General features: G+C 31.0%; 1 protein-coding gene and 1 long non-coding RNA gene across 2 annotated transcripts; one reads left to right on the top strand and one right to left on the bottom strand.

The window, feature by feature from the left end:
• Window positions 1-3,161: 3,161 nt before the first annotated feature.
• Window positions 3,162-7,149, bottom strand: LOC101215743 (glucan endo-1,3-beta-glucosidase). Its single transcript, XM_004138997.3, has 3 exons — window positions 6,565-7,149; window positions 6,342-6,479; window positions 3,162-4,181 (listed from the first exon to the last, which is right to left on the bottom strand). Exons 1-3 carry the CDS (start codon window positions 6,656-6,658, stop codon window positions 3,235-3,237), a joined length of 1,179 nt encoding a protein of 392 aa, XP_004139045.1. The 5' UTR covers window positions 6,659-7,149; the 3' UTR covers window positions 3,162-3,234.
• On the top strand, window positions 7,147-11,238 carry LOC116401798. Its single transcript, XR_004214177.1, has 2 exons — window positions 7,147-7,425; window positions 10,807-11,238. It is a non-coding gene; the product is annotated as an uncharacterized LOC116401798 (long non-coding RNA).
• The last annotated feature ends 1,563 nt before the right edge of the window (window positions 11,239-12,801 follow it).

Raw genomic sequence — 12,801 nt, 5'->3', positions numbered from 1 at the left:
TGATGCCTTTTATTGCCATTCTAGCCACCACCTCTAATACCTAATGGCAACTTCTAGGTCCATGGCTAACTCTAACCACTGCCATTAACCATTAATTCTAGCAGCCATTTTTTAAACCATTGTTTTCAATTTAAGTAGGGATTTTTTCTTTAATCAAAGTGTTTAAATGAAAATGAACTTTTCACACGTTCAAAATATTTTATATATATATATATATAGCAACATTTTTAAAAAAAATTATAAATATAACCAAAGTTTATCTACAATAAACTTCTATCATTAGTACACTCTTGGTGATCTAATATAAAGTCTATTTGTTGTAGACTTTGTTATATATTTGCAATTTTTAAAATAATGCTAATATACTTTGTTATTATTCCAAAATTGATACTCAAAACAAAAAAAAAACATGAATTGAAGTATGGGTGGTGGAATAAAGTCAAACATATATATTAAATAGCGGATTTGGATGAAGGATTATGTAAGAGGACGGGTCCTTTGTTACGTTGGACCATATATATATATAGGAAAAAGGGCAAAACATGTTATCACTACTACAAATTTGGCCTTTTTTGATGTGCAAAACACGTTAAAAAATGTCTACCTTGATGGTCTTTGTCCATCAAGTAAACATACATCAATAAAGTCTGACCATCAAGAAAATTGTTAAAGCATGTCATAAAAAACGCTTTCTTGATGATATTGACCATCAAGAAATGAAACTTTGATGTTTTTTGTTCATCAAGGAAACTAAAAAGTTCATCAGAACATTGTTTTCTTTTTTCTTTTTTTGGTATTGGCTATTAAGAAATGAGATTTTGATGTTTTTTGTTCATCAAGAAAAGTGAATAGTTCAAAACATGTCATTAAAAAATCTATTTTTTTTTCTATTTTAATTCTTTCATTTTTCACACTCACATTAGCTCTGTTCAAAACATACATATGCCTGTTGAACTAAGCTTATGTTATCAAGCTTTTATAGCTTCTACAAATTTTAAAAATCATAAATTACAAACTTTCAATTCAATTTATTAAAGTTGAACACAAAACTAATTTGATTTTGATAAAGTTATTTATTTTAATCTAACTATAATTACAATAGTTAACTTTTAAAAAGGTAATATTGTATTATTGATGAATAGAAAGTAATAATTGAAAAAAAAAAATTAAGACTATTATTTATGAATATCATGTTTTTTGAACCTGAGGGTACGAATTTTGTGCTTAGTGGAAAATAGTTTTTTCTGGATGGGTTTGCCCATTACCTTATCATAAACCCAAGATTATAAATTTTTTTCTTGATGAGCAAATACTCATCAAGACATCATTTTTCTTGATGGAACTTTTTCGTGATCTTTTTTTGGTATTTGTCCATCAAAAAACCCTACACCTATCAAAAAAATCCAAAACAAATATATTAATTTTTTTTTCAGCCTAATCGGTACTGTAACTGGTATTCCTGTGATCGGTTTAGTCGGTATTTTCTTTTATGGTTCATATTCCGGCTTAGGTTCATCTCTGTAATAATCGGATGAACTGAGTTGTAGACATGAAAGCGTAAGAACTCAACAGGATCCCCCTCGAATCAGAAAAAAAAGAGGGGGTAGGTCCCGTTGAGCTCTTACTAATTAGAATTAGACTAATTTATTCATATAAATGAAAAAATGGATCTTTCCCATTTTTTCAAAAAAAACTTCATTTCTTTCTGATTCTGAATTGCTTCAAAAAATTGATTCAGACCATCTCTTTCGCAATCGTATCGGTCGATACTTTCATTTCAAAGCGAAAATGGCCATTGCAAGTCAAGAAAATTCTTTCTATGACTAAGAAAACCTAACTAAATTGATGGTTATTGCTAATCAACTAATATATTATTCTGGATGTTTATTGTCTATCGAGAAATAGTTTTCTTGACGTTTGTGGACCATAAACAAAATTAAGGAAACTTTGTCCATCAAGATTCCACAATTTTTTTTAATGTGTTTTCATATTTCTTCAACAAAATAAGAAGATTTTTCTTGACGTACATGACCATCAAGATAAACATTGTATCGAGAAAAATATTTTTTTTCAGTGGTTTTTTGCCACTACCATCAAGAAATCAAAATTTGTGTGCATCGAGAAAGATCAAATTTGTAGTGTTGCATACTCAAAGCAAGGTCAATATTTTCTTAACTCTTCTCCCGCTGTAGGAGAGAGAAGGTCCTTGCTCAAGACTGAAGGTTACAATCTATAGTGATTGTCTCGCCTCAAGTGAGTTAGAGAAAGCAATAAAGTTAAGGATTGATGTGCGTAAATCTTGTTATTTGTGAATCAGTTCTTCTGACCCAGAGGGAAAGCGTTCAACCTTCTTTCTTTAGAGTAGGGGGAGTGAGGTGGGTTGGCACTTCGGTAAGTGGCGGGATAGCATACAACCTAAGTGTGAAGATTGGCAAGCACAATTGCTTGAGTCGTCCTTTTATGGATAGATAGGAGATCCACTTCTTCCATGTAATGAAAGGCTGGCAACAAGTGATTTGATCAACTCAAGTGTCATACTAAGATTTTGTCTTTTTTTAACAATTTTCGTGAGTATTTTATCTTTTTTTAACAATATTCGTGAGTATCGAAGTCAGCTTACACACCTCGATAATCCCACAAAACAATTTATGTTAGTTACCAAAACTAATCTTTTTCACAGTTAGGCCAAACCATAGTATTTTAGTGCTGTAACTTCCAATTTGATTAATTTATGAAAGGGGTAGGTTTTGCCAATATCAAGGTTTTTTTTTTCTGTGGCAAAAGGGAACTTGTTGCTCTAATTAGCAAATTGCAAAACAAGAACTCGGACCTTAACAAAGAACTATTTGTGGCTTAAATAATGGATGTATACATATATGGTTTAGTATTGAGAGATGGTGAACTGATTTTGTAGCCAACAAATTAGTTGTTATGACAATTGGTTCAAGGTTTATATTTGTTTACACACCTTCTGTAAGAATTCAAGAATTTAATGTCTGAGTTACCCAGCTTTAAACATACTATGAAATTTGATCAAATATATGATAACCAAAAAATGTATTTTTGTTGGGAAAAGCTCTATCTAGGATGGAATGTTCAAGAATATCTATAAAGCATATACTATACAATTTAAACTGGACTTCATTATTTTATATTTAAAATGAGAAGTGAATGAATATATATATATATTGATTTATTTTAATTATAAGCTATGTATATTCGTACACCCTTTACTTAACTAAAACTAAGTTGGTATTTTGATTTCTTATCAGGTGTGAATAAACCAAAATGTTTCTCCATTTCAAGAGACTTCAAGTTCTCATCAAACATAGCAAACAAATACGTTTCAATAGCTCTTCTCGGCCTCCTCGGCGTCCCATTCCGAACAAAGCTAATCAAATTTCTATAGTACGTACCTGCATTCTCAATTGTTGCACCGTTGCCTCCACCTGATGGCCAACCGCTCTCCGATATCACAATCGACACTTTGGCTCCACCCAACTTCTCAAGTGCTACATAAAGAGCATCAACCATTGATTCAAAAAGACTGTTGTACTTAAAATTTCCATCACTAATCACAAGAGCAGGCGATTGCATGAACAAAGCATAGTCAAGGCTGATGGTTTGATTGATCTCAGTGTAAACAAAGTAGGGATACACATTAGCAAGAAGTGGTGAGCCATTCTTAGCCAGAAACTTGATAATTGGTTCCATAAATCCACCTGCCTCTGAACTAAATGAGCCATTAGATGGAGGAAAGGAGGAGTTCGACAAGAAGCTCATGGATATTACTGTGGAAACCTTTATTTGATCTTGTAAATTGGCTGCTGAAATTGCACTATAAATGCTACTCATGGCTGGTAAAACATATTGCGCAATGGCATCGGGTGGCTTCACCTCATTTCCAACTGCAATGTATCGGAAATTGACATATGGCACATAGGCTTGAATGTTCTTTTGGACCCAGTTTGCTGCAGAAGAAAGATTAACAATGTGTTCGATGTAAGTGTTTGGAATGCCTACAATGACTTCAATGTTCGATCCTCGAAGAGCGTTTAATATAGTTGTGTCGGGATTATAGATCCTCATCTTTTTTATGCTGTTGTTTTTGTATAGTTGTACTACTTCTCTGGCATCTGGTAAATTGTTGCCTGCGCTTGAATAGCAAACACCAATGGATTCTGCAAGTGCAACCGTATGAGTGCTCAAACAAAAGTAACGTTGAAGTTTCAAGGCAGAAAACAAAGATTTATGCAGCATAAAATGTTTAGCCAGCCCAAATCGGATGGATAAGTTCAGGGACTTGAGATCAGAACAAAAGATGGGGGGGCTCAACCAATGTTTTTAAAAGCTAAAGGCACAATAAACCGGGCGCAATAACCTTTTGGGGCTTGAGCCAAGGTGGAAAAAAAATTGTGCGTATATATTTTTTTTATTTTTGGAGGCGCAGTATATGTAAAAGCACTATATAAAGGGAAACCATCGTTGCAATGGAAATATGAAATAAAACATTCCTAAAGAAGCTAAAACTCCTAATTGTTACTGTTATTTTAAAATTAAGGAAATGCCCCAAGACTCAGGGCTTTGACCCTTGGGATTCACCATCTAAATTTGTGAGCGTCACCTATTCAAGGCATGGAGCCAGACTTGCACCTTGAGCCTAGGCACACACTCAAGAGGGTTTGTTAGAACAGTGGACTCAACTGTCTTTCGAAAAGGGATCTCAATCCAGTTTAGAGGATATTGATAACAATTCTAATTCATTTTATCACCAAAATATTTGACAAGGATGCATGGTCATAAACTCTAAACACAATCAGGTAGTTAGCAGATTAGACCATGATGCCAACAATAATTGGAGAGAGGTAAAATATGGGTTGGAGTATGAGAAACGTTTGAAACAATCAACTCGTTGGATAATCTTGTAGTTGTAGGTGTGAATGTAGATGCGACACTTGCGTTCTCCAAGTCCTTTTGATATTATCTGAAAGTGTAGGGACATCTTCCTGTTTTGGTTTTAGAAAAGATTTAGGAGTGGGGAGGCTATCAGATGTTTGGAGATGCTTCCAAAATCCACTCCTAAGTCATATGGCTTAAAAACTAATCGTTTGGTCTTTGAAAAATTAAGCTTCCAAACACATGTGAAAGCACGGACACTCTATTTTAGGAGGGTCTATATTAGCACTAAATGTGTCCAACACACAAAATTTTCGTGACCTATTTTAATTAATTAATTAATTTACTTTAAATTTCAGGTTGGGACACTTTTTGGACATGCCTAGAAATATATGTGTGTATATATAAAATAAAATATAGAAAACTGAAATAAGAAACCTAAAACTCCGTTTGGAAATCATTTTGTTATTGAAACTGACGCCTAAAAACATTATTCTCACCTCCAACTTTCTTCTTTTTTATCTCCACTCTGCCAAGGTTTAAAAATCCAAACCAAAATTTGAAAACTAAAGAAAAAATAGCTTTCAATGAATTGTTATTCTTTTTGAAAATTTGCTAACAATTCAACTTGCATTTAATAAAGATGCAAATCAGTGTAAAATGCGTAGAGGAAATAGATTTAATTTTCAAAAATAAATATAGAAACGAAATGGTTACTAAGAGGGGCTAAAACGTTTCATCTCCAAAGAGTGCTCATTAGCTCGACATTTTATGTTTTCTTTAGTGGAGCATCTGTGTCTGCTCTTAGATAAACACTACCTCCATCTATGTACTTCTCTGTTTTATTATCTATTTTTAGGTTAATCTTTGAAATCTAAAGAAAATTAGTTTTCAAAACCTAAGAAGGTATAAAGTGAGAGAAAAAAATAATAAAACTCAATGATTATCCAACAACGCCTTGAATAAAAGAATCTTCCTTGTCTCCCAAGGTTGGGTAAGATTGGACAAAGCCTCTAGAGACTGGTGACTTGTGAGTCATGAGAGGGTCAGAACACACAACCATAAACCAAAGAGTGGACCTCAATATCCTAAGTTACAGAACACAAAAGATTTAGACTCTTTATAACCTTTTGGTTGTCTACATTTTTCAATTGAAATTAAGCATATTATAAATATCTATTCTATTTCTAAATTTCTTTCTTGGTCAAGTTTCGTATTTGAAAAAGAAGTTATTAAAGACCTGTTTTTATATTTAAAATTTAGTTAAGAATTCAACTGATTGATTGATGTAAACCCCGAGAAATTGAGAGGAAATAGCTTTAATTTAAGGGTAAAAAAAACATTACAGGCCACTCATATACAGAAATTTGCCATGAATCCCAAATACAGGAATAGTTCATAATCAAACTGAGTTTAAGCTAAAGCCAAGGATCGGAAAGAGGTACCTGTCCGGCGAGGGCCACCGCATTGAGGAAGTCGGATGAAGCGTCCAACACTAGATGCTGATCCTCCAAATGGTAAAAGAGCCATAGAATCTTCATCTTCAATCGTCATCGCCATCGCCATATTTCCCAACTTCAATCCTACTTCACCACAAGATACAATTAAAAACCCTAGTAAAATTGAGACCAAAACCATAATCTTCTAGAGAAATTAAAGGAAAATTACCAACTAATCGGTTGAAACCTGGAGAAATGAGAACCCCAAGGAGAAGAACAAGAACGAAAGAAAAGGAGGAGAAGAAGATTGAGGAAGAAGCCATGAGGGAGTGGTGAATGGATTCATATGAGAATGTTGTAAAACAAAAACCTCGTCATGAGAAACAGAGCAAAGGGTGAGAGAGAAATGTGTAACCCTTCCGCCATGTGCTTTAGAAACCCAATTCGGAGAAGGGTATATCCTTGTCCTTCTCATCTATGGCGATTTTTCTTTTCTTCAGTTGGGCGTCATTAACTTCCTCCGTGTAGCTCTGTCCCCCCTCAATGGAAAATTCAATTGGAAACTGACAGGTGAATAGGGTTTTGACTATTGACGGAAGGAGTTTGAGAAAAGAATTTTGACTACAAAATTTAAGAACAAAAAATTCACTCTACCCTCTTCTATATCAATTTTCTTCATCCATTTCAAAATCGATTATATTTGTATATGTACATTAGGGATTTTAAAAATAGAAAAAGGAGGAGAACTATTTATACAAAATAGCAAACCTCCTATCTCGTCTTCTTCTCATTCTTCTTTCTCCTTCTTCTTTCTCATTCTTCCTCTTCAACCTTCTCCATTTTCTCCCTTCAGAACCACCTTCTTTATTCTCTTTCTTCCATTTCCTCCTTCCTTCCTCCCCACTTCATTCTTCATTCCTCTTTCACCTTCCATTAACCCCTCGTCCTTTCGTTCCACCTTCCAAGACTCATGGATTTTCTATCCTTTCTCCCGCGAAACCCAATTCTGGTTTTACTTTCTATCTTACAACACTAGAATTGTAGAATGAAGAAAATGCAAGAGTGGTAGGGGAAACAACATCCCTTAGAGGTAATTTAACAAGACTCTCTTTCTCTTGATACTCAACATTTAGTTTGCAAGCTTAACATGTCCACTTATGGTTTGAAATAAGCCTTAGTCGACCAAATGTTTATACTAATTATTACATATAAGTAGACACTTCTTTCAATGTTGCATTTATAAAATGGATGGTTAGGGTTTTATTATTTACCATTCTTCAAAGAAATTCTAACTAAGGTTTAAATTGATTTACTTCACAAAAATTGATTCATTCACTATAAGTTTTACGTAGTTCAATACATAATATATTTATAAATAAGTTTAGATTGATATAAAATTTGGTTAAACAAGATATAGCTTACAAGGGGTGTGTTTTAAATGTTGGCCTAATGCCTCTTAACTCTTTTTCAAGAAAATAATAAAATAATAAAAGAATATTTTAAAGAAAAATTAGATAGTAAAACTGAAAAATATTTATATTTGAAAATACTTTCAACCATTTTTCCATTTAAAACAATTTTTCAACAATAAATCCATAATAAATGCAGCAAAATTAATTTTATTATAAATATTATGATATATGCGTCGAACAGATGCTCATCTTAATGTCTATTGTTGAGTGTCAATTATAACTAACTCATATGCTGTCTATGTGCACACACCATCCATATTCATTGGATCCACCAATTATTGTCATTTCGCTTATAAATAGAGGTTTTTTGTGGGTCTGTAAGAAGTGCACATATTGAATGAATTTCAAAAGAAATTGGAGTAGTGGAATTAGTGAAGAATTTTGGATAATTTCTTAATTTCTTATTTATATTATTTTATTGAATTTTTTTTAAAGTAGTAAATTTTACGAAATATTTACAACATATACCAAATTATATCACTAATAGTCATTGATATGTTATAATAATAGAAAACTATCACTGATAGAATTCAAAACTTTGCTATAACTTATAAATATTTTAATTTATTTTGCTATTTTTAAAAATTATATATTATATTTTATTTAGGGTTTTTCTTTTCACAATAGAACAAAGCGCAAAAAGTATTTACACCGTATAGAACAATTTAAAAAATTGGAAAAAGCCCACAAGCCCTTGTACAATTGTACCAAGTCTAAACAATTTTGTACTCTTCTCCCTAGTCTAAACGATCTCGTAACAAGTTTAAATTACAATCTCATAGTAAATCTAGACGATCTTTTTGTACCAAAGCAAAACGATCTGTTACTGATAGTGGTCTATCTGGAATAGACAACTGATCATTTAGATATTGGTACACGATCCTTTAGATCATGTACCAAGAAGAAAAAATGATGAGAAATAAAGAAGAAGAAAGAAATTATGGAAGAGGAAATAAAGAAATTGGTAAATATTTACGTAAATAGCCTTGTAAAATGAAAAATAAGTATTAATATAAAAGGAAGATGAATAAAATATTTCAAATATTAAGACAAATAGGAAAGATTATAGCGAAAGAAGAAATGATCCCATTTCTTTTAATAAAAAATCAAATAATTGATTTTCTTTGGACCCATTTCTCAAGAATTGAAATTTGGAAAAATAGGGCCAATGAAACATTAATATCTTTACACACATCAAACCAATCTATTCAAATTTGCACTTTTGGTCTCCTATCATATTATTGCTTACTTTTTCTCTATTATTATTTGAGATTTGTCAATCCATAACCATAGTTAGAAGGAATAGTTCATGAGCCATATCATATCAATTAGGGTTTTAAATGGTTTTAAATAAATTAGTCAAACTCTAAAAGGAGTATTTTTGTTCTTAGTTTAAACTTCGTCAACTCTTTTACTCTTGGTTTCAAAAATGTGTTTAATATCCCACCGTTTTTAACGTCACTTCAAATTCAATATTATAAATACTTTTGATAACATGTTTTGAGAATAAATTATCGATACATTTTCAAATATAGTAAAATAAATCAATAAATATAATATTTACAAACAATAATAAAAATTTTAGATTCTATCAATCATAAAAAATGATAAACTTCTATCACTGTCTATCAATGTTGCTAATAGAAGTATGTATTAGTGTTTAAGTAGTAATATTTTTTTAACTACACAAACAAAAAACTCGTTAAAAGAAATTAAAATGATTGAGATCTTTCAAAAACTTAATTCTTTATTCTTATCTTCAATTAACTTTTACCAATTGGGTTAAAAATTAATGAAGTACTTAAAAAATAAATTGACCTTTTGTAATATACTTTTTAACTCCTTTTTGAATTAATTACCCCACAAAAAATTCACTATAACTAAAATTAGGGTTTTCTCCATCATTGAAAAGTAAGCATTGAATTTTCAACACATAGGAAATTTCAAAAGTTACTATTTAATTTTCTTAAAGGGGTGTGATAGAATAGAATTAAGTTTAGCCTTTTTAAATAAAGAGAAAATTAATTACTTTTTAAAGTAAAATTAGGTCAAATTTTTGGAAAAGAAAAAGTAAAAGTGGTTTTTATGTAATAAAGACAATGAAAATTCACCATCAAACTTTAGGATTGAAATGGAAATTCAATTATTATGAGAGTGAACTTTAATATACAAATTAAAGGTCTTTTCCATTAAATTAATTCAATCACATCTTACAAAAAAAATCTGATTTGGATATTAAAAGCATTTTAAATAATGATTTCGGTTGAGAAATAATAAAAGCAAATATCTTGATTTAGAAAATTTATATTAAAAAAAATTCTACATGAACATGATTTGGTGGACAAATTGGGTTTGATAATGATCTAATTATTTATCAAATTAAAGTCTTTATGAAAAGATGATTTGGATACTATGTGTTATATCAAAATCTTTGATATATATTTATGTGACATATGTGGGACTATATATATATATAATGCAGTGAAAGAAGGTGAAACATTAACGCAAGAAAATAAATTTAATTATGAAGTTTATATTCGTGGCTAGAAGCTTCTAATTGAAATTAAACCATCTAAATGAATTTCAATTAGAAACCTAATTGTTTCTCGATTTAGATTAGTGTATTCCAATCGAAATAGTTCTCTCATTTGTTTTTTTTTTTTTTTTTTAAAGAAAGTGGTTTGATCGGTTATCTCTCACAAATTCTTAACATTTGATTTTAACTTCAGAAGATTTTCTTACAAATATTTTCATTATTTGAAAATGTTCGGTTGTTTTATTTTATTAGATATCCCTTTTGTTTTGAGATTTTCTATTGATCCTTTTTTATTGGATATTATTTTCTTAATGAATTAGATTATACTTTAAACCCATTTAGGGTTGCCGAAGTTATTTATTGTGCAAGAAAAGTGGTGTGCTTCATTTAAGTCACATTCCGTCACCAAGAATTCTTCCTACAACCATTGAGTTTCGCGTTGTCCTTTTTGCTCATTGTGCAGTGTGTTCATCTGCAAGTTTCTTCTACAACATATCGAAGATTTTTTTGGTCTATAGAGAGCCTAAAACTTAGCTGTTGAGAATGGATTCCCAGTCTTAAGGGAAGCCCAAGATTTAGTCTAGATAAGAGATTTTTTATCTTTAGAAAGAGCCTAAGATTTATGAGTGAAAGAATTTTGTTGATCATAAGGGAAGAATATCACTATGAGAGGGAGTCTAACTCACGATTAGTTATTGAAAGTGTCTACTTGAAGAAAGCCTAAGTATACTTGAAAGTGAGTCTCACATCTAGGAGGAGCCTAGGTGAATTATGAGTTAAGCTCTACATGAGCCACTGTAGTTGCTTTTTGGTACAAATAATGAAAGATGTAGTTATCATGCAGTGAAAGTCGTTGAATAAAAAAACTCTTAATTACATTAATTTAAGGATTAAACATGCTTTCTAAAACAACAAAAAAGAAAGTTTAATTGTTAATACCTTTAATTTGTAGCTCAAAATCTACTCTTGTTTGAAGTTGTTTTTTTATATCACAGATCTACCAAGGACAACCACCTATATAAGTTGTTTTTCTTGTTTCAAGTGTTGGCCATGCTTGATTATAGCTGAGCTAGTGCAATTGATCTTATAAGTTACACTACTTATCAAGAACTTATCACTAAACTAAACTACTTCTAACACTTTGACAGATGAACAATAAAAGAGTGATAAATTGAAAGTGGATAAATATGCAATGTATTTAGAATGTAGGTCGTCTTAGGCCACCATACAATATGAACCGTATACATTACAATGAAATACACAAATAGAAAGTAAATAGAATGAGAAGTATTACAAGTTAAGGGGAAAGGAAAATGGTGAAGTCTTCTCTAATCCATCCCTAAGCTCTCACTTACAAGATTGCCAGAGAAGAAGAAGATGCTTTTACAGATGTCCTTTCCGCCAACTCTCTAGATTTTGACTCATTTCGGTTAGTCGTCCTTTGTGTAGAAGAATACTTTATATAGACAATTTTCGACTAGAAACTTCTATTCTTCAGATCATGTCAGTGTCGATTGCAACCTTTGTCAAGTCACATCAACTTAAACTATCATTCTTGTATTCTAGTGAATCTTTATTGTGTGATGATGTAGTTCCCTTGCCTAGGAATTTTATTCGTCAAACAAAGTTTTTATCACGTAGCCTTTGCATGCGCTCCTCTACGATTCACTATATATATATATATTATTTTCTCTATAAGCCTATGACAGAACATTGAAAATCAGGGTAAAACAAGCGTGGAAACTTGTGCAAAGTTGTATTCTCTAATATTTTTGAATTTGTACTAGAAGCTACACGTTTTGACACAAAATTATGTGTTTGGGTTCCATTGTTCCACCTAAAAAATCATCATAACTTGTATTTCTACAAGTTATCAGTAAGCAATTGTTTTGATCAAATCAACACAATCGTGTAGTTCTTTTTAAACGAATGGAAAAGACCTTCAAATTTAAACAATCGTATTGACCATGGTAAACGATCGTTTAGATCATGCCAAAATGATATTTAAACAATTTTAATATTCTTGAACATGAGTAAAATAATGAAGATAAAATGAAAGATTTAAACAGAAGAATAAATCATTAAACAAATATAACAAAGAAAATCTAGAATAGGAGATGAAGAAATTTGAAAATGCAAATAAATAAATCACAAAGAAGAAGAAGGAAGAGAAGTGACAAATGGTCCGCAATATTCAAGAGCAAATCTAGAAATTATGAAAATACTTTATCGTCTTCATGGGCTTTTGTTTTTTTGTTAAACGGACCGTAAATATTTTTTGGTTTTGGTACATTTATGTAAATTAACCAAATTTAAATGTGTTTCATATTGTATATTTATAAATCATAAAACTTGTCTTACTTATCCACACAGAATAGTTGATAATAAGCTATTATTAATTTATTTATGAATATAATTTATGTTTACAAAATTGGTTAAATTGCAATTTTAATCCCTA

The sequence above is a fragment of the Cucumis sativus genome, chromosome 1, assembly GCF_000004075.3.
Source record: "Cucumis sativus cultivar 9930 chromosome 1, Cucumber_9930_V3, whole genome shotgun sequence".
Lineage (NCBI taxonomy): Eukaryota > Viridiplantae > Streptophyta > Magnoliopsida > Cucurbitales > Cucurbitaceae > Cucumis > Cucumis sativus.
The sequence above is the reverse complement of the archived record's forward strand: the minus strand, read 5'-3'. Positions and strand labels throughout refer to the sequence as shown.

Excerpts from the sequence above, each read along its gene's own strand:
- LOC101215743 (XM_004138997.3), bottom strand. The coding sequence starts at position 6,658 with ATGGCTTCTTCCTCAATCTTCTTCTCCTCCTTTTCTTTCGTTCTTGTT. Across the intron at positions 6,480-6,564 it reads AGGTTTCAACCGATTAGTTG|GATTGAAGTTGGGAAATATG; the intron begins GTAATTTTCCTT and ends GTGGTGAAGTAG. Across the intron at positions 4,182-6,341 it reads CGGTGGCCCTCGCCGGACAG|AATCCATTGGTGTTTGCTAT; the intron begins GTACCTCTTTCC and ends TTGCACTTGCAG.